Source organism: Pseudopodoces humilis, chromosome 24 (assembly GCF_049639895.1).
Source record: "Pseudopodoces humilis isolate 2021_Gansu_Grassland_sample_001 chromosome 24, ASM4963989v1, whole genome shotgun sequence".
In the NCBI taxonomy this organism is placed as follows: Eukaryota; Metazoa; Chordata; class Aves; order Passeriformes; family Paridae; genus Pseudopodoces; species Pseudopodoces humilis.
This window is the reverse complement of record NC_142223.1, coordinates 3026788-3049478: the sequence shown is the minus strand read 5'-3', so window position 1 is coordinate 3049478 and position 22691 is coordinate 3026788. Positions and strand designations below refer to the sequence as shown.

The following is a 22691-nucleotide window of genomic DNA, read 5'->3' as shown; positions in this document are numbered from 1 at the left end:
ACTGCAACACTGCTACACTGCATTCCACACCACACACTGCAACACTGCTACACTGCATTCCACACCACACACTGCAACGCTGCTACACTGCATTCCACACCACACACTGCAACACTGCTACACTGCATTCCACACCACACACTGCAACGCTGCTACACTGCATTCCACACCACTCACAGCACCACTGCAACACTGCACCACTGCACTACTACGTTCCACACCACTCACAGCACCACTGCAACACTGCATTCCACAGCCACAGACAGCACCACTGCACCACTGCATTCCACAGCCACACACTGCACCACTGCATTCCACAGCCACACAGGGCACCCAGCACCACCCAGACCCTGAGACAACACAGCCAGGGCTGTGCTGGTGCTGCTCTCCTGCAACCTTTTAGAGAAACTGCTACAACTGGAACAAAACCCACCCGTGGCCTGCAATCCCATCTCTGAAGGCTCTGGGCTCAGAAGCCGAAAGCCTTAAAACATTTTACACTTTCTTTTCAGTTTGGCAAACCTGAAATGATACTCTGGATTCTGCAACTCATAAACTGAGTGATTTTAAGATATGAAGGCCACAGAGCTTTACTTTTACCATCTGATGAATTGGAAAAAGTAACTATATAGAAGCTAGAAGCATTTGCTTTATTTCGAAAGATATGGGAAAGCATTCTTCATATTTAATCTTTTTCTAGGGTACAAAAGAACATTTTAACCTTTCAGAAATCTTGTGATCACTTTAAAAAACATTGACCATGTCAATAAAATTCTGCATGTTCCAAGATGCTGTGTAAATTCTTTGGTTTCTGTTCCTGGAGAAAAGGCTGACACTCTTGCTTTACATTTCCAGACAACTTGCAGTAAAGCAAGAAGGGGACTGACATCTTCACTATTTTCTGATGACAGGTGACTCTGCTTCTCTTTCAAGATATTATGCTTCTCCCTCTCTCTTATCATCCATCTTAGATGCCTATAAGAAGAGCTATCAGTGGGAATTTTTCCTTTTCTGTTTTTCTAGAAGAGTAGCTTTTTATTTTCTGATACTTTACAAATAATTCCAAGGCTTGTCAAACTGTTCTCCATTTTCAATCTTACATACACTTCTATAACAGCTTAGAAAAACACCTACTTAATAAACTCAATTTTTTTTGTGATGATAACACTGTTGATTTAATGAAATAGAATTTTATCAATAAAATTCAAGTTTTAATAAATATACAACCATCTTAGTTTCTTTCCAAGTAAACAGAAAATATCTCCCTTAAACTATTTCAGCATGGATTTCATCAGCTGACTTTTGAAAGAATGTTCACCAGCACACCCAGCCCTTGCAATATGAAAGCATAAACAGCATCCCAGGTGACACTGCAAAAGCAATTATTTTGGTTAAAATGGAAAAGAAGAGCCAAAGAATGCTGTGGGAGAGTCTAAATGTAATTACTGATTAGTTTAATATATATAACCCTACTATGTTTTTATATTACTTTATTATGGGTTTTCCACCAAAGCAAAATACTTTATTGCTTTTCTCGTTCACAGACTATTACAGTCTAATTTACAGAATATTGTTTAAAGGTCTTGTGCACTGTGAGAAAGAAAATAGCTCCAACTCCTCTCCATAACATTGTGACTTTAAGTGATTCCTGTACCCACAATAAAACCCACTCAGCACAGCTGTGCCAGTCATTCCAAACCAGCATTTCCCTCCCTTTTCAGACACTTGCTCTCATTTTCCCAAATGTGGCTTTTCACCGGTAGAAAAGGAAAATATGTTCTCTCTTCTGACACCAGAGGCATATACTGAGACACACAACTTATCTTTTTCACAATGAGCCTCTGGTATGATAGCTCAAAATCATTAAAATTGACTGGAGATGCCAGTTTTAGAAGCCTTATTTTTTATTCAGATTAATTTGACTAAAGATGCAAATGGAACTCTCGTGGAAAAGGTTCTTCCCCAAGCTGAGTGTCCACATATTGAACTGCTCCTACACGCCACCATCCTTCTACAAACCATATTTTCTAACATTTGAGATTCTGGACTGGTTTCAAGGATCAGCATATGGGACCAACTGCTGCAGTCTCATTTTAGCTGCTTTTTAACTAACTCTAAAATCACCATTAAAGCAACACACAATTACTCTGGAATCTAACAAGGGTTCCCATTTTTCACCTGCATTGCAAACCAGGAAACTCTGAAACAGCTGGCTTGCAACTATCATTTCTCAACACAAGCTGAAAAAATATCCACATGAACACTCAGCATCCAGCACTGAGAAATACAACTGTAAGGTCAATAATTTACTTGACAGATTCAATCTCACCAAATGTTCCTGTAACAGATCAAAACTGAGATACCTTATGCAGTGGAGTTTGTGATAGCATGAGCGCAGTGCAATTAACATTATACTTGAAAACTGTATTGCTTTTCTAAAGGGTAATTTGCATTTATGAGAATGTCCTAGATCAATTCCTCTGATAGAGGTTAACTCAAAGCTCTGTACATGCTTTTAGTGTTTTAGGCAGTTCCATTTTTGCAAGCAAGGGGACAGAAGGATGGATGACCATTATCAGTGTCTTTAGCCTAAAAATCCATGTTCCAGAACATTCTATGCCACAGTTCCTCCACCCCTCCTCTCCTTGACTATTCACTTCACTAAAACCATGTCCTGTGTTTGTCAGTCTTTGGAATTGGTTATAGACTGCCTTAAAAGACACTGTAGATGGGATTTAGCCCCAGATTATGATATCTACATTTTGAAATCTGCATAATATCCAAGGTCTCCTGACTACCAGTGGAGCTTCTAGAGCTGTTCAGGTGCCCAGACAACACTTGCTTCAAGACAAGCCCAGCACAAGAAATATTGGAGCACTCGAGAAATCTTACAAAAACTCCAAAAGCTGGTTTTCAAAGAGCTAAATGAGGAGGAGTGATGTGGCTTCCTTATTGCTAACTATTATATCCATATCCTCCTCATTTCCCTAATTTCATAAGCAGTTGACAGCACTGAGTTGCACTCAGGCTTCAATTCAACAAAGCAAAGATCAGCAACAGACTCTTAAGGACAGCTGTGATCCACACAGCAATTTCAAACAATGCCAATGGTTTATAAAGCTTTGTAATTCAGAATTAGTTGTTCAACCAAGTGTCTATAAATAACCATAAGTAATGGCAGTAATAGATGGCAATTACCTTTCGTCAAGTTTATTTCCAAAATATCTGGAAAAAGTAAAGGCTAAATACAAAATATTGACCTGATGACAGGCACATTTTTCCATTTACAAGCTGTTTCTTACCTCCCACATGTACACATTGCTCTTAACTTGAGATCTTTTTTTCTTATCACCAACAAATGGTCCAAATTTCTTGCCTTTCAAAATTGACTTTGTTGCCCAGACACCTGAGGAGACAAGTATCAGGAGTTAAAACTAATCTAAGTTACTCCAAGCAAATCTTCTACTCAAAATTCATATTTCTTAAGATCATTACATGTCTCTGTTTTGAATTGTGAAGCTGTCCACTCTTCCCAAGAGGAATTATTTCAGACAAATACACCAGACATCATCTGTGTCCTCCTGCACTGTGGCTTTCACAGAAACTCCAATTTATATGAGCTACTGCAAAAATCTTCATTCTCCTTTCACAGTTGTAGCACTCACCAAGCCGAGTCTTGTCAACAGCAGATGGGAAGAGCCTCACGTCCTCAGGAAGGCCCCTAAGCACGTGCTCAGGAACATCATCCAAGGTCTCCACAGCAACAGGGGCGTCAGTTGTGTTCTACAAGTCAAAAAGCCAACCACCATTAACAGGCAAAACTGACTACAAAACAGGGGATCAACCCACATGAACTTCAAAACCTTCTGACTTGCAATTAAAGTAAAATTCCCAAACTCACCACACTGAGGATTATTTTATGTGATAATTATATGTGATAATTTCACATATATTAGCAATTATTTATTTCCCTTTTTCGAAGAATGACTTCCAGGCATACTCAACCTAATCAGTCCCTCAAAACCAATCTAAAATAGTTTCTCCTCTTGCCTTATGTGGCAAAATGCCCCTTGTGAGAAAGGCTAAAAAGCACCTTCACTAGAAAACCAAACTCAAAGTTCCAAGAAGTGCATACAGTTAAAAAATCTGAAGTTACTTGCTCTGCTGACTGAAGTGAGTATGTTGCAGTAAATTAACCAGTGCAGACAGGAGAACCTGCACTTGGGATACACCATCCACTGCCACAGCTAGCAAGATGCCCAGCCTGGAACTGGGTAAGACAATGCCCTATTTGCAAAGCTGTGGTGGGGAATGGAGGGGGGTGGGGTCACGCTGCTTCTGGTGCTGAATAATGCTAAAACCAGGCAGACTCATCAATCCCCAAGTTAAACATCCTGAGGATGAGGAGAAGATGTGGCAGGGCTGACAAAACACCCGATGAAGGAACAGAGAAGTGATAACCTGCCAAAAGCTGCTCAGCTGGCACAGCTGCCTGGGGACACCTGATTGACAGTCCAGCACTCCATCCTGGAAAAGCCAAGGCCAACTTTTGAACAGCTCTTCTGACACACCCCTCCTGACACACCCCTCCTATCACACCCATCCTGACACACCCCTCCTGACACACCCATCCTGACATGCCCCTCCTGACACACCCCTTCTGACACACCCCTCCTGACACACCCCTTCTATCACACCCATCCTGACACACCCCTCCTGACACACCCATCCTGACATGCCCCTCCTGACACACCCCTTCTGACACACCCCTCCTGACACACCCCTTCTATCACACCCATCCTGTCACACCCCTTCTGACACACCCCTTCTGACACACCCCTTCTATCACACCCATCCTGACATACCCATCCTGACACACCCCTTCTGACACACCCCTTCTGACACACCTCTTCTGACACACCCCTTCTATCACACCCATCCTGACACACCTCTTCTGACACACCCCTTCTGACACACCCCTCCTGACACACCCCTTCTGACACACCCCTCCTGACACACCCCTCCTGACACACCCCTTCTATCACACCCATCCTGTCACACCCCTCCTGACACACCCCTTCTGACACACCCCTTCTATCACACCCATCCTGACACACCCCTTCTATCACACCCATCCTGTCACACCCCTTCTGACACACCCATCCTGACACACCCCTTCTATCACACCCATCCTGACACACCCCTTCTGACACACCCATCCTGACACACCCATCTTGACACGCCCCTCCTGACACGCCCCTTCTGACACACCCCTCCTGACACGCCCCTCCTGACACACCCCTTCTTGAGTGTGTGCAGATTCCTCCCTGGAGCGAGGATGCCCCTCAAGGGAATCTTTCCAGGCCATCCAGTGCCATGGCCAGGGACACCTTCCACCATCCCAGGCTGCTCCAAGCCCTGTCCAGCCTGGCCTTGGACACTTCCAGGGATCCAGAGGCAGCCCCAGCTGCTCTGGGCACCCTGTGCCAGGGCCTCAGCACCCTCCCAGCCAATGTAAACCTGCTCTCTGCCAGCGTGGAGCCATTCCCCCTTGTCCTGTCACTACAGTTCTTGGTGATGAAAGTATGTGCATGTCAAGTTTACTGCTCTGCAACAAAGAGATTAAACTAAAAGCAGCTTTTAAAGAGAATAAAAGGGTTTTAATAGTAATTATTCCAGTATCATAAATGTTACTCACATTTCCTGCATCAAGTAACAACTCAGAACTTTAGCCAACAGCTTATAATTAATACAAGAAGATATTTTTATATTAAAGTTTGATAGGCAATATAAAGCTAATAAATTATTTACGGTCTAGTAAGTGATTAGTTCCATTCTATGGAGCCTCCAAGGTTCAATATTATTCTTATAATATTATCCATACTATTACTACTTACACTTGTCATAAAACAACCTGCTCCCCATTACACACTTAAAATTAACAAAACACTATTTCTGATAGAAATTACCAGAATTTCAAAGTTATGAGAATGCAAAGTTTCCTATAAAATCTGCCCACATTCTGAAAGAACTGTGCTTGGTGAAAACTAAGCCTTTATTGAACCACATGCCCTAAAATAACTCCCTGCCTTCTGATATGGAACTCTAATCATTCTGGTCAGGAACAAACACTGCTGGTAATGGCAGGAACAACTCTAATATTAAGGATGTTATACTTGACCTCTGAACCCCTTCTTAGGAATAGGTTAAACAGATATTTTTCCAAATAAACTTTATTTTTTTGTAAATTATTCTAACTTTCACCCATAACCATAAAGCAGGGAGAGTAGTTTTCACATACTGAATAATAAACTACTGAGTAATACTCCGAGTACTTTCCAGTGAGTACTTTTGAAATACGCTAAAAGGTTACTGGAAATGTATTTTAAAATGCATCTCGATATACTATCAAATTTCATTTTTTTTCTCTCTAAAGCAAAACAGATAAAGCTTCTCAGTCCTTGCTCCTCAGCACCCAGTCTTTGTCAGACCATCAATCACTATATCTGAAAACCCAATTTGCTGAGTGGAGTTAAAAGAACAAGTCTTCTGCCAGTTTTAATTGCAACAATGAGGAGAAGTGTAAAACTGTTGTTAGAACAATGTTACTCTAGTGCTGCCTTCATAAGCCTTAACAGCTGCACAGAGCTCCCAGAGAGCTATTTGTAGGGGAGAAAGACCCTCAAATTGGAAACCATGGGAGGGAGAGAATGCCAAAAATCCCTTCCCATCCAAGAGTGTAGACACCAAGGATAAAAACGTATTCATTAGATAGAATAGCTGAAGTCTATTCAAAGCAGAGCAGAGCTTTATTTTGCTCTTCCAACAACCCAAAAGAAAAAATACTGATGAAAGCAGCCTGATTTTCAGACATCTGTTTGCCTTGGACTGATAGGCAAGAAGCCATGTCTCAGCCGGAAAAGAAACATGCTCTTCTCAGCATATCAAAGAAACCTAAACATCTTCCCAGAACATTACTCCAGGATTTCATCAGGTGAGAAACAAGTCTATTTTTCCCAGAGGTTTCTAACAAATTGTATACAGAAATAGAAGAAGGTGGCTGACAACTCTCAGAATGGTGCACTTCCAGTTCCAAGCTAAAAGTGGAATGTTTTTTTTTTTTTTGGCTGGGTTTCATCTGAGGGTTTTGGTTTCTTTGGAGAGCGTTGGTTTTAGTTTGGGGGTTTTGCTGAGCAGTTAAAAATCTTAAACCTCAACCCTGCAAATAAATTTTAAGCTATCAAAGCAGACTCAACTGATTCAGACAGAAGTGTACAGCACTGTGATACATCTTTGATTTTCCTGGTATATTCTTTAATAGTCACACCTTTTAACTGTAAATATCCCCAAACTGCCCTACCATTTAAGTGTATTTTATGGAGTAGTGTACATCAGAATTTTATTATGCATCTACCTACATAAATCAGAGATTAGCAGGACATTCAGAGAGCACAACACTCAGACTCATCCAACACCTGTCATATTAATGGATTTCACAAGTATTAAAAAACTGGATATGGCCTTTATAGAACAATACATTTCACACCTCAAATGAATGGTAATAAGCAATCAAATTCAAAACTGTAAAATAAACGATTTAGTTCAGTCAAATCAGTGCAATCTCTGTTTATTTGCAATTTAGATGTAGCTACTTGAAACTTTTTCCAGATCACAACTTGTCCCCAAGCAATGTCTGTCTACCATAAAGAAATAATGTATTTCAATCACTTTTCTACCAAGACTTAGCAATAACATTTAAATTTATTTTTCATTTACAAAATTTGCCTCTTGATAAGGGTAGAGCACTTGTGCATGTCCTACAGCCAACTTCTGCATTTATCTGAATCCTTAACACGGTATTTTTCACTCCTTCCAAGGCTGCAATTTTGAATACAAAAACACCTGAAGCTTATTTCACTTTTAAGCTTTTTACTCTGAAGTTCATCAGAAAATTACATTCTAGCATTTAAATCAGCTAGTATGAAGTGACTTTAGAACAATGCCAAAGGATCATTTGAGAGCTGAAGTGGTGCCTTAACTGAAAAAATCTTTTCCTGCTTGCATCAAATCCAGAGTCCCTACACCCTGACAGTACCTTTTAACACATTAAGCAACTTTTCACACCACTTTCAGTATAATTGTACTCCTGAATCAACCACACATTAGCCTATAATGTTACAAACAGTATTTAAGAAGAGTCCAAAAGGCACCTGCAACAAGATATTTACAGGTGATAAAAGATTAGAGTGAAAAGGAAAGAAACCATCCCGAACAGTGCAATGAATGACAGACTGCCAGTTAGTGTCATGTGAGGGTGGAAACAGGATTAGGATAAATGAGAAGATAAAGGAAAGGATGTCACTGAAGAGGGAGGAGGGAGGGACATGGCAGAGAAGTTAAAAGAGGTAGCTGAGGAAGGGTAGTTGTGCCAGCTAGCACAGGAAAGCAGACAGGTCTCTCCCTACCCAGGCACCTACCTGGCTATCCCTCTTTGCCACAATTTAACATAAATAGTGTGATTGAAAATTAAAGATGTATTGGAGATATTTGAAATAATCTCTGAAAAGTTCAGAAGGAATTGGGGGAGGAAGTTTCAGTACAAATGCAGGTGTCCTTTGTTCCTGTATTCCTCAGCATGTTTTAAGTAACTGCCCATGCCGTTTTCCCAGTAGAACCCAAATTCCTCCTACTCTGTCTTACTGCAGTCTGAGATAATGCTATCAATCAAACCCCATGTTTGCTTGGGGTTCTTAAAATAAATTATTAAGCTATTCTGATGAACTAATTTACATATTAGAGGAAGATCTCCTTTTAAAAGAGGACACATACTGCCTATCTTAAGACAGCAATCTTCCAGGAAACCCAAAAACATGAACTCCAACAACAATTTATTTTTTTCAATCCTTCTCCTTACAACAAGAAGGCCATATCAAAGAATTTAAGAAAAGGTTTTCCTTCACTACTTCAGGATTTCTGTGGGATAAACCACAAAACTAACAGTCTTTTCATATAAACCAAATCAACACCAGCCCAGTTAGTTTCATGGCCACTGAAGTCACACCAAAAGCAGAGACAAGCAGAATGAAAGAAATATGAGAACAAACCACTTGAAAGATGTTTGGCATCAGGCAAAAACATTTCTTATACAGACCTGGCACTACAACTTGTCAACAGTGAATGAAATGACAAGGGCACTGCAAGAAAAAACACCACAGGGTTGATGCTAAATACATAATATGAATGATCAGAGAACAATTTAAAGCCATATGAGCTCCATGGGCTTTGGAAACCAAAGGTGAAAGCCAGAAACACCAAAGAGGACCCTAAGCTGTTGTAAGAACTCCCAGAGGAAGGGTCATTTCACCCTTTAATTGTAAGATGAAACACATCACAGCATGGTATAAATGAGACCAGCAGTCCTCATAAGAAAGATGAGGATTTTTGATACAATGCTGAAATCTGATTTAATCCTATAAACAAACTGGGGTGTAGGAACACAGCAACAGACAGGACACGAGGGGACATGGACACACACAGGGGAAGGAAGCAGTCAATAGTAACAATTACAGATTAGGATCTACAGTTTTCAGAGTTTTAGCAGACTCCAAAGCTTATTGGAATGACTAATAAGGCAGGATTATTCCTCAAGCAGACAGAGCAATAGGCTGCTGGCTTCATGCCACTGAGTGCATCAAAACAAATCTTACAGGTGAAAAAATTTCAATTCTCAATAGAAATTTTGAAGCAGCAGTTAATCCTACCTCCCAAAACAGACTATTAATGCTTAAAAGTGTGCTAATGCAAATGTCATTTCTATTATATATATATAGTTCATATTTGTCTATAGATATAATACAAGTATGTGTTTTCATAATATATATTTCAATGCTCTGATAGAGATTATATTTTTCTTTTTCCCTTTTTAATATGTAATGATATACTGAAGACTTTTTACTTTAAATCAGAGAAAAAAAGCAACTGGAAACATCCCACCAACCCTTTCCATTCTGTAATTACTTTTGCATTTACCTCTATGACTTCATGGAAAACACACTTCAGCAAATGCTAACTGTATTCAGACCTGTTCTGATCAAATAAGGATAATAAAAGCACACATTGGCTACAGGCATTGAAGTATACAAAGCATTTTATACTGCTGTGTACTGTGGTTGTTTCTGACTCATAAAGCTTCTGTTCATGGCTGATTTTCTCAGCAAAGTAAAAATGGCTTTCCTGCAATGTGATATCCTATGGTAACATTCCCATGCCAAAGGGGGCTTGGTAAGATCAACCAGAGAGAGGAGGACTTGTGAGAAAAGTTTGAGGCAACATGTACTTTTTCTATATTTCTAAGTAACACAATTGTGTGTGACAGACAAACTGATGGACAATTCCTACTTGGATAAACAAATGCAGAAAAAAATGCTGCAAACAGTTGGTGCTGATTACAACAACACCCTCCAGTCAGGATACTTGTGACTCCACACAGCAAAGCGCTGCTCCACAAAGGAAATGTGTTTTCCCAGTCCTTCCACTTGGTTCCAGGAGAAACACTTCAGATTCCAGAAAAGTGTGACATTTCCCAATCAATCAATTTGAGGCAGATTGCTTACTGCACACTTGAAAAAGGAATGTGATTATAAAAGGATTTTAAAAAATGGAAGCCTTCAATTCTCAAACCATTTTTATAAGGAACTGAATTATTACGCACAGCTTCAGGAGGAAATAGAATTTTCTGGGGAGGTGTTCTTAGAAGAGGTGCCAGGAGTAATAACTTACACACTGCTAAAGGGAATTCACAAAAACCTTAAATCCACGAAGTAACAGACATCTCACAAGCATACACGCTATAGAATGGATGATTACGAAATTTAATGAGACTGAAGATTTGAAAGAACATTTTTAGTGGATGATTTACTTTTCTTATTAATAATTAACTGTTCTAAGTATTTTGATAAAGTCTTACATTTCTACTCACCTGATTCATTTTGAATTCCTGTTGTGTTCTGAAAAGATACACACAACAAAGAAACTCCTTTGATTACATGAACCCTAAAAAGAAAAACAGACAATTGTAATACGTACCTACGTACAAATTTACATTGAACTGAAAGAACACACAGAGCTGTAGTTTTCTTCCTAAATCATCTGTAGAAAAGGAGCATTTTGCTTTAGAAAAAATCTGCTCCAAGCTACGGTTTTGTTATTACAGCTCAAGTGTGTCTGAATAATCTCAAGATGGATATCTAGCATTAATCTTTTCCCTGTTTTAAATTATGACGTAACAGATGTGCTCAGGTAAGGTCGTTCCATTTGTTTTTTGAAGTCAGTTAGTTTGCTCAAGATTGAATACTTTTAAGAACTTTAGAAGTCAGATCTCTTTAGAATTTTATATCAAAGCATTATTGAAGGTCTTATGTGGTTTTCAGATTTTAAAAAATGCATGTATTGAGTCTCTTCTATATTAGAAACAGGAAAATGTTCCTTAAATTGAACTGTATTGAGGTATTTTATTACACTAATGCATTTAACGTTCCTTTTTAATAAAAGCCTGAGATTTCAAAAGGTATCTGACAAAAATTCCCAGTTCAAGTAGGAATCAAATTTGGAAACTCATGACTTGATGGAAAACTATTCAGAATGATGCCATATCTAAGCATCAAGATCAACTCGCATCCTTTCTTTTTTAATGTATACAAAACAGCTTTTTTGCAAATTAGGCCAAAAACACTTTTAGTCTCATTGTCATACACAATTTTCAATAAATTAACGTCCCCCATTTTTGAAAGTTAACTGGTCCCTCCTCACTTAAAGCACTTTACTCAAGTGCTGCTTTATCTTCCCTGTCTTTAGTTTTCTTACTATAATAGCGTTCAACTGATTTTTTTTTACTAAGTACTCTGCATAAGTACTAACATTTAATTTAAAATAAGTTCAAGCAAAATCTACTCCAAATACATTTCACATAATCCCTCACATCTTTACACTGCAAGAATTCTTAATGCTTTGCAGAAGTGCCAACACTACCAAGCATCATTCAAATGTTACACTGCTTAAGAAATCCATAAGAAAAGGAAAAATGTCCTTGGAAATGATATTTCTGTTGTTTACAGCTCTTCCAGGATTAACTCTTTTTGTCCCTGTGTTTCCATACTATGTGAGCATTTAAACAAAAAGCTGAAATATCTGAAATTTAGTTCCAGTTTTGCAACTGATTCTGAGGGATTTAAAGTCCGCCAGCAAAGGCCAGTTATGGGATAAGGAGCTCCATGTGAACAGCTTGTACACATCCAAAGAAAAGCATTCCTTTTGGAATGCATTATTACTAACTTTCTAACTTATTTCAGTATTTGAGTCAGTATAAACATCTGTACCTCAGCTGAGACCTGAACATCAGGGAAAAACCCAGCAATCTTATTCATTGTTCATTGGGACAAAACCCATGCAACATTGTTTTAAAAAGGAAATAAATGCATAGCAGCAGAGGTATCAAATAATTTCCTAGTATGAAACCAAACTTACATTTAGTCAAATGTCTCATTTCTCTATACTGTTAGAATATTTTTATATAATTACTCACATAAAGTCTAGAAAAGCCAGAACCTCTCAAGGACACAGGAGCACAGCCTGAGGAGCACCAGGCTGTGGCTGGCAGGAGTTGATGTTGTTACTGTCTCCACCGGCCTATATCTACCTTTTCTCTCCCCTCTCACCAAATATCATCATTCCCTCCATGCCACAGGCTCTGCTGTTCATCTCTGACCACAAATCTGGAATCTGGGAAACCCACTGCAGGAGCTGTACCACTGTACACTGTGGCACAGTGGTGAATGATTCCTGTGACACCCATCTCCTGCACTGCACACTTTGCCCAAAACTCCAGATACACACACAGTAAGGATTTAAAGCACTGTCTTATACACACACAGTAAGGATTTAAAGCACTGTCTTATACACACACAGTAAGGATTTAAAGCACTGTCTTATACACACACAGTAAGGATTTAAAGCACTGTCTTACAGAAGCAAATACTGAACACCATCACCATCCACCGCTAAATGTGTCAAATCTGAGACAAGTAAATAGCAATAAAGTGATGGGCTGCAGAGTCAAAGTCCTGTCAAGCTGAAAATTTCCTCTCAGCTGAATTTTCTTAGCCCAGCTATTAAATAAATTACTCAAAAGATTTGAAAAGCAGACAAAATCTTCTTACTTTGTTATATTTGAGCACTAAAAATACATTTTTCTTCTTTTTCATATACTAATTCAAAAATGCTTTGCTTAGAATTAATATTTAACAAAGAATTTTCAAAACAAAAATAATGGTATTTTTACAAATGTTGTAAATATTTTATTCAACTTTTATACAACTGGTTGTATCCAAACCTCTCAATGCTATTTCTTATGAGATGCCAACACATCTTAAAAAACTGATGTAGTTAATCAACTACACAACAGTTTAGGCAGATTCCCAACAAACTGTACTACTCTATATTCTTTCAACTACCAATTACCAGTGGAGCCACTTGAGCATAAAACAGAATTAGGTGAAAAATTAAACCTGTAGTAAAGCAAAAGCTTTAACAAATATTTTTAAAGCTATTAATTTAAAATACACACTTCTTATTAAAATTTTATACCTGCAGTTCTGTGGTTTTTGCCCTCTTCCACATTACTTATTTTGTTGAAAGTGTACTTAACTATGTGGAAAGCAAGATTAATTGCACTGAAAAAGAAATACAATTAATACTGCACAGAGTCTTATGTGCAGCCACTAGTTTTCTTTCTACCTAAAATGAAACGTAAGAACAGAAGTATCTGTAAGAGTAAACTTGGGGTTTAACTTTTGGTACAAAAAGTTCAACAAACTCAAGAAAATATGAAACTAATTCTACAACTGCTGCCCAAAAATGAGTTCCCAGCACTATCAGTGAGTACCAACAGGGTCTTTACTCTCATCACTGCAAGCTCTGACTCCACACAGGGAGGAATTCCCAGGTCCTGTGCAGGATTTCCCAGAAAAGCCCCATAGAAAACCACGCTGCTCTGATGAGGCACCAGGGCAATATGTCATCTATTAAAGGTACAACCATGGCCCTGCTAAATCAGTTTTAAAGTTAGTAATAGTCAACAACTGCATTAGTACTTTGAAAAAGTCACTCAGCAGCTCCATCAAATACAGGTAACAAGTATTTTCATCCAACCTTTGCCCCAAACTCAACAGCAACATAACCATACCTATTAAAGACCTGGATATTGTTAATAACACTTGCCACAGTAAACTTCAGCCATTCACCAACAGCCCCAGGAAAAGAACAATAAAGGTTCTATCCCAGAAGTGAAGCACACACACCAGCAACCTGAATTTTCTAAATTAATTCTCAGAAAACATTTCCAAGTCATATTGATTTTAAACTACTATTTACTGCTCTATCTCATGAGTACAAAAAATACCACACACTTACTCAAGACATTAAAGAATCTGGGAAACAAAGAAGAGAAAGAAGATCTACTGCATGAAGTTATCTTTGAGGTTTCAGAAAAAATTCTTTTTCTGAAAGGCTCAGTTTTAGTCAACAAATTACATTTATTCATATAAGAATATACAGGGCATTTGTATCTAAGGAAACACTGTGGTCTCTAAAACAAAATGCTTAAAGCAAAAAGTATTTTGACATTATTTCTGAACCTATGCTTCAGAATTTTAAATATTCCCTTAAAAAACCTATAATTTGTTAGGAATAAAGTCTGCAAACAAAAGCAATTTTATTCAAAACTGTCATTGCAGATCATCCCTTTCCAACTCAAGCAGACTAGTAAGCATTCCTAGGTTTTACTAAGTAGACAATCTTCTGGTTTTATAAGCCATATTTATAATTTCTGTATGTGACGGTTTTTTAAATCCCAGAATCAAAAAGCATTGTGAAAGAGAATGCTGCTTCCAATGCAGATGAAGGAAAAACCAGGCATGAGAATATCAATCCTATTTTGGAAGCTGAAAATGGGACATGCATTACGTCACTGCTCCAGTAAAAACATGTTCATTAGAGAACCAGGAACAACTTGAAAGTCTCCATGGCCTGTTTTCCTAATGACCGAGGTTCAGGCTGGGATACTGCACAGCTCTTGGCTTTGTTTTACTTTCTAGCTGCAGCACATGACTGTTTTTTAAACATCACGACATCTACATGTTTTCAATACTGAAATACTCTCATCCACGAATTTTCCATGCATTAGGTGAAATAAAGCTTGCCAATTTAAAAACATAAAGTTCATGTTAACTCTAAAAGATTAAAATATGCATGTGATAGGGCATCCTGTTTCCACTGACAGGCACTTAAATGCAAAGACATTTTCAGTTATTTAAGGCTGCCTGAATAAGAACAGAATAAAAATGGGCAGACAATGATTTTCTGAACATTAAAATCTATTACCTATTGTCCAATAAGAAAAAAAGGCTTTGTTTACTGCCACGTAACCAAATAAACTGTTACACCTTAGGAAGGTTTATTCAGGTAACCAGGATAATAAGCCAAAAAATCACCAACACAAACCCCAAGTTCATTAATTAAACAGCAACTAGTCAAGAGAAGTCAACAGAAAACAAGTCTCTAACATGTGCAAATATGCAGAAATACCATTCCAATCTTCAGATATGAGTGCACTTTGACTCACAAGTGCAGTAAAACCCAATGAAAATTTTCTCAGATAAGTACACTGCTGATTTACTCCTATGTGAAAAAGCCGATTTCTGCCTTTTTTTTTTACAACACAGGACTCGTCCTCCCACTTTTGACTACAGCACATTTTATACAGAGGCCAAGAAGAAATATTTTTCAGCTCATTATGCTCAGTGGAGAAAAAACACAATGGTTAAAGAAATTATGTCATTTGGGGGTTTAGGTATCAGGATCATATCTGCCCTTTCCATGCAAACAAGTTCAACAGCGAAGATACTACAGTACTTTAAACAGGTTTGCCAAGGCAGGAATACATTACTGGTCATCTCCAAACCTCTCTGAATTTCTCTTTCCAACAGAGAGATACCCAGTAAGCTGCATCTCCCTTTTATACACTTTATACTACTTGTTTATCCCTAAGGATCAAGGCTTTTATGTGTAATAGTGAAATGGAGATGTCACTGCACTGCAGGATGGACTTCCAGAGCCATTTCAGTTCTTACAGAGAAAGACTTTCTGCTTTACTTCTCTTCCATTCTCAAGCAAATTTTCAATAGTAAAAAATGGATGTCTTATAGAAATGCACAGAAGTGCTTGAACATTCTTCCCACCTTCCATGCTGTGCTGGTAGAAAGCTGTTCCTTGGATTCCCATAAAACAGGCACCAACTCAGGAATCTCCACACACCATACTTATTGTGGCATTTCTAGCAAAGATACTGTATCCAAAGTGCTGTTTTGCCCTTTAATTAACATAACTAGGATTGTAGGTAGTAACTGTAGGTTGTAACTGTAAGTGCCACTTATTTTTATGGCCTATGCTATGAACTGTGGAGGCACTGCTATCCCAGCAAATCCTGGGAGCCATATCCTTGAAAACACATGGCTCTCACTGCTGTCTCTGCAAGTCCAAAAGTTCTTTTGTTTCTTAAAAGTCACTCCTTCATCTATCAGTGATGCACTGAAAAGTGCCAATGCTCTCACTGATTCACCATTACGCTTTTCTGCAGTCGGAAGAGCTGGAAATCTCTACACCAAGGAAAGCAGCCCTGAATTCTTAACATGCCCGTTATTTTTACTGAAATGTTGTGTCAGAAGACAACAATATAGAATCGTGGAATGGCTGGGGCTCAAAGAGACCTTAAAGCTCATCCAGTCCCACCCCTTGCCGTGGGCAGGGACATCTTTCACTGTCCCAGGCTGCTCCAAGCCCTGTCCAACCTGGCCTTGGGCACTGCCAGGGATCCAGGTGCAGCCACAGCTACTCTGGACACCCTGTGCCAGGGCCTCACCACCCTCATGGGGAACAATTTCTTCCATATTTCTAACCTAAACTTCCCCTTTTTCCATTTAAAACCATTACTTCTTGTCCTATCACTACAGTTCCTGGTGATGAACATACTAATTACATGCCATGCTGCTGCACATCTCCAGTTACCCTAATCTATTTAGAATATTTGAATAAGCTGGAAAAGACTTTGCAGCCAAATAACATGCACAAAGTCCAGAGCACATACTGGGAACAGCAAACTGGGGCAGCATGAGAAGCACAAGCAGCCCTACTGTTCTCTAGAGCTGTCCACTGCTGCTCACTCAAATGTGAAATACAAATAGTTCTCTTGCCACTGAATGATCATTTAGCAGGTGCAGCCATACCACTTCTTTCTCTTCCTTCCTCAACAATTAAAAACGACCTGAAGTTTTCTTTAATGTTTCAGAATGGAAATTTTGCAGCTTCATATGAATTTGAAACCACTGGAAACTTCACTGAATGCTTCAGCTACCTGTCCATGAGATGGTTATCAGCAATGCTCCACAGGCTGCTCTGGCTTCAAATAAAAAATGCACTTACAATACATCTCTTGAGCTGTTGTAAATGTCTTACATGAATATTTTTCATCTCACCCCAAACAGTTTTCCCCCACAGTACCACCATGAATTATTCTCCGGCTTAGAATAATTCACAGATGGGCATTTCCAGGGAAGGAACCAATTCTGGAGTTAATTCCTTCAAGCCCTGCTCGCTCAGCTTGGCGGAACGTGACCTGCGGGAGCCTTGGGGCCTGCGAAGCGCCAGAACTTCTGAAGTCAGTTTGAAAGAGCAGAGTTCTCTCAGCATCGGGCTGGCAGCGGCAGGAGCCAGCCGACACTTCCGAGGCAGCATTTTCAAGATAAAAAAATTGAAAAAGCCGCCCGAGGGATGGAGCATCTTCCTCCAACCGGCCTCCTTCGCCATCCTCCGCCCTCTCCTCTCCCCTCCCCGAGGCGCTCCCACGTCCCGGCGGGCACAGGTCTCGCACCTGCCGCCGCTGCCCTCACGCCCCCGGCCGCCGCCTCCCCGCGGACCCCGGGGCGGGTCCGCACCCGGAGCAGCTTCCGCGGGCCCCCTCCCTGCGCCGCCGGCTCTGCCCTGCGCCCGCCCGGCCCGTCCCGGCTGCGCCCGGCGGCTCCCGCCGCTCCCGCTCACCCGGGCCCCGCTGGCGGCGGAGCGGCCTCAGCGCCGGCACCGTCCGGGCGCCATCTTGTCTCCAGCCTCGGAAGTGACGTTGGGGGGAGGCCGCGGGCAGGGCCCGCCGCGGGACCCCCAGAGCCCCTTCCTGCCCTTCCTCGGCTTCATCGGCTTCATCCCCAACAGCCCCTTCCTTCCCTTCCTCGGCCCCATCGTCCTCATCCCCAACAGCCCCTTCCTGCCCTTCATCGTCCTCATCCCCCTCATCCCCAACAGCCCCTTCCTGCCCTTCATCGTCCTCATCCCCCTCATCCCCAACAGCCCCTTCCTGCCCTTCATCGTCCTCATCCCCCTCATCCCCAACAGCCCCTTCCTGCCCTTCATCGGTTCCATCGTCCTCATCCCCCTGATCCCCAACAGCCCCTTCCTGCCCTTCATCGTCCTCATCCCCCTCATCCTCAACAGCCCCTTCCTGCCCTTCCTCGGCTTCATTGCCCTCATCACCCTCATCCCCAACAGCGCCTTCCTGCCCTTCATCCCCCTCATTGTGCACATCCCTAATGCTCCCTTCCTGCCCCTCATCGTCTTCATCGCACTCATTGCTCTCATCCCCAGCAGTCTCTTCCTCCCCTTCACTGCTTTGCAGCTCTTCATCACCTTCATCCCCAAGAGCCCCTTTTGCCTTCATCCTCTACACTGCCTTCACACCCAACATCCCCAAGAGCCCCTTCATCACCTTCATTACCTTCATTCCCATACCCCTTTCACCCCCTTCATCACCTTCCCCAACACTGCCTTCCTCACATTCATCCCCTTCATCCCTTTTCACCCTCTTCACCCTCTTTACCCTCCTTAACCCCTCCATCCCCTGAGCCCCCCTCAGATCACACCACATGCTCCAGCCACTTCCATCCACCACCCTCTGCCAGACAATCAACATGTTCTCCAAGACCTCTTTCCCATTGGTTTGGGGTGTTTATTACTCTTTTTCATCTTTTTGCAGTAAAGCAGATCCACAGGATTCTCACCTGTGACTGAAAACAAAAAAAGTAAGGCTGAAGGGAAATTATTTGGGTCGCTGAGGTGATTTGGGAACTGACCCTCACAGCCCTGAGGGACCCAGGCTGTCGCTGGCTTGGGACTCATTTGTGCTGCACACAACTTGTACTGTTCCATCTAAACCAAGGTTTTCTCACTGCAATTTCTGAGCAAGTACCTAAGAGGGAAAAAACCCCTCCATAATCACCTGCTGGGAGATGTCTGTATTTGTACTGCAAGACATAGCAGTGTCTCTGCCCTTAATTTCTCTCTCCTCTGAATGTTCTGTTCATCCTTAATGCAGTCAAAGATGTATTCCTCTCAGGCTAGGACTGTATATTAGCTGTATTGTTAAGAATTTGCCATTTTCCCAGAGGAAAATCCCTGACTTAAATCCATAGGACATTAATACACAAATTCAGAAATGTTTTACATTTATTTGATTATGTACATCAGTGAGTAACATTAAAACTGTCAGTAAGGCTGGACACAAAAAGTACTCATATAGCATCAGGGCATAGGAATCCCATTCCATTCCATGAAGCTGGAAGATTTCCTTAGCAGGTAACCAAGCAAACCCCCTGTCTGCCCACTCTTATCAAAAGAAAGCTTTTTTAAAACAATCCACCATATTACCAAGAAACATAGTTGCAAACATAATCTTTCATACATGTGGAAGGCACAGGCTGCCAGGGAATTTGAACACCTCTGCAGTGATGCTTAGCTTTGGCAAACAACAGCAGACTGAAAAATAACAAGACACTGTGATTTTTCTACCTGGAACACTTAGGATGCATTTATATTACACAGTGTTGTATAGGCACACCATAACCAGTTTTGAAGCCTCTAATTTTAGTAGTAAAAAAACCTCAAATATGTTTAAACTACTTTGACTTATTAGACTAAATTAATTCTAATTTAGCTGTATTAAGATTTAATTTTATAAGTAAGCTAGACTAGTCACACCTGTGTAAATTTGGGGGTTATTTTAAGAAAAATCAAGATTCCCATTTATGTTAGAGCCCTATACCTGTAACAGAAAAATTTAAAACATAGAACAAATTACATACCCACTAGCTAGAACATGAACCTTTCTACCTTCACTGTTAAATATAAAATTTCCCAGAAGTATCACAAATAAAAGAAATCATAACTTTTCTCCAATGGTGTACAAGTCATCCATTTTCCCCGCATTTATACTGAGAATATCTACCATCTGGTGGTGTTCCAGGGGACCTGCACTTTCAATTTACACTTTCAGTTGTCAGAGAAGCCTACAAATCTTTATTTGATTAAAGTTCAGAACACCTAATTTTTTTGTATTCTGAAAACATCAATATTTCTGCTTTTGTGCTCTCTAAAATGATGAATAAGCTTTTCTGGTTACTTGGAGGTGTGTAAGAACACAGGAGAAAAAAATATTAGCAAAAACATTTTTTGTAAATCTTGGGCATCTGACTGAATATATTCATGGTGACTGAAAAGATGACTCGTGGGTTAGAGAGAATTATCTTCTCATATGTGAAAATCTTAGTGAGCCCATTTCTAGAAAAGATTATTTTATCAGAAGTTCTAAATAGCCTTGAAAGTATGTGGACTCCAGTGATACCAGTATGGCCAGTTCTTCTCTTGTTAAATGGTACAAGGTGTCTTTTATCATAATTTCTGTGCTGTTCTGGTTTGTCCTTATAAACATAGAAGACAATGTGCTGCATGTTATGGCTCTGGGAAAGACTGAACTGCTCGGGTTACTGGTTATTAATAGCTCTGAATTTAAGCAATATTACCATCTTTTTCTGGAAGTGTAGTTTTGGGAAACAAAGCATTGACTGAACTGCAAAGATATTTTGGGAAGCTGTTCTCAAAACGTCCTGGGGAATGGGACTCTTAAGACTCAAGCATTAAATATTCCTGCTCCTTTCCCTTCCTGCTGGTTTAGATGAGCCCTCCTAACCTCAAGGTCCTTCACAGTCCTCATTTCTGCTTTCTACAGCCTGCACCGCTAGCAGGTTTTGTTACAAAAATCTAATTTTTCACTGCTTAAAGCAATGTCCAAGCTTTCACATGACTCAAATGTCTCATGGTTTTGTTGTCACTCCTGTCTGTGTTGTCGCTCACCTGTTATATTGTACCAAAGTTCCTCACCTGCTGACCCACAAGTGCTGCTTTTCCTACAGCTATGGAGCGGTCCCTTTTCAGGATCACTTTATGGAATTGACCATAGGCCATACCTAGTTAGTCTTAGATATTTGGGCTCTACATCCTGCTCCAGGGGGCTTCCCCACAGCTCCCATTTGACTGATTTTAGCAAAAGGGTAACCAGGATACCTGATGGGACAGAAGAGGGGTGTTAAGTCAGTTATGTTGATTGATCCCTTCTTATCACAGGTTGTGATCCCAGGACTTGTACCCTGTTTTACACAAGAGATGACTCCTGTCCAATACTGATTGTTGCCTTCTGCAGAGTGTGACAGCTGCTGAGATCTTCAGCAGGTAAATTCTGTAGGACTTGATAGAGCGAGTTGGATTTAGCCTTAAGGATTATCCAGTTCTACCTTGCTGCCATGGGCAGGGACACCTTCCACTGTCCCAGGTTGTTCCAAGCCCTGTCTAACCCAGCCTTGGACACTTCCAGGGATGGGGCAGTTGTGCTAAGGTGGACTTAGTAGCTGTTTCTCGCATGCTATTCACACTAACTGGCTAAAATTTGTCTGTATAAATTATATCAAAAGTGTCACAGGGCTAAAGATAAAGTTCACTAAAATATAAATTTAACAATGACATTGGACAATGTCCATTGCAAAGCAGAGCAGATATTTTAGTATTGTCTCTCTAAACTGATTTGATCACTACAGGATTGGGTCCAGAAAATTGATGACTATGAGTTTCTTAGTGGAATTAATCACTTAAACTTACTTAATCAAGAAATATTTATGTTGAGAGAATATGTTGGCAATACTCCATGGAAGAAAGAACACATTTTTGTGCTGCCTACCACTTGTGTAGTGCCAAGCTGGCTCAGAGGATGAAAATAGCACCAAGAATGGAGGAATCATCTCATTGTCTGCACTCCTGTTTCTTCCAACTTCCAGCAGCTGGATCAACCAGAACCACTGAGGTGCTGTATAGATGGTGGTAGTCAAACCATGAGTAACCAATATGTGTAACTTTTACTTTGTTGGAAGTATTTTAAAAATAAAACCAGGCTTGATGAGTAGGAGGCAATACATAAGAATCTGAAGCTTTTCTGTTATGAACATGCTCATCTTTCCTACAAAAATGCCATCAGTAATTCCCACCACTAGCTGGGGCTCAGGTACAGCTTACTGAGTGTGCAGTTATCATGCATCAACATCAGCCTGCAATGAGGAGTCTTTAATTTAAATTTAATTTAATATTCTGCTCATGCATTTCTTTACCCATTGCTTTTTGTCAGGTGTATGAAATCTGAAGCCATTCTTGTGGCTCTTGCTCACTTTTCTGCATGAAATGCAAGCATGGCTTACCTTCTCAATAATTCTATT

The 22691-nt window shown here is 40.4% G+C and overlaps 1 protein-coding gene across 2 annotated transcripts in view; it reads right to left on the bottom strand.

Moving 5' to 3' along the window:
* Positions 1–18212, bottom strand: part of PRDM2 (PR/SET domain 2) — a 66327-nt gene extending 48115 nt beyond the window's left edge. For both annotated transcript variants that reach the window (XM_005528315.3, XM_014257275.2), the window contains exons 1-4: positions 18148–18212; positions 10979–11052; positions 3666–3783; positions 3303–3406 (exon numbers count right to left, since the gene is read on the bottom strand). In XM_005528315.3, coding sequence (XP_005528372.2) covers positions 3303–3406; positions 3666–3783; positions 10979–10987 — 231 coding nt within the window. In that variant the 5' untranslated portion in view covers positions 10988–11052; positions 18148–18212. The remainder of the gene's footprint in view (positions 1–3302; positions 3407–3665; positions 3784–10978; positions 11053–18147) is intronic.
* Between the last annotated feature and the right edge of the window lie 4479 nt (positions 18213–22691).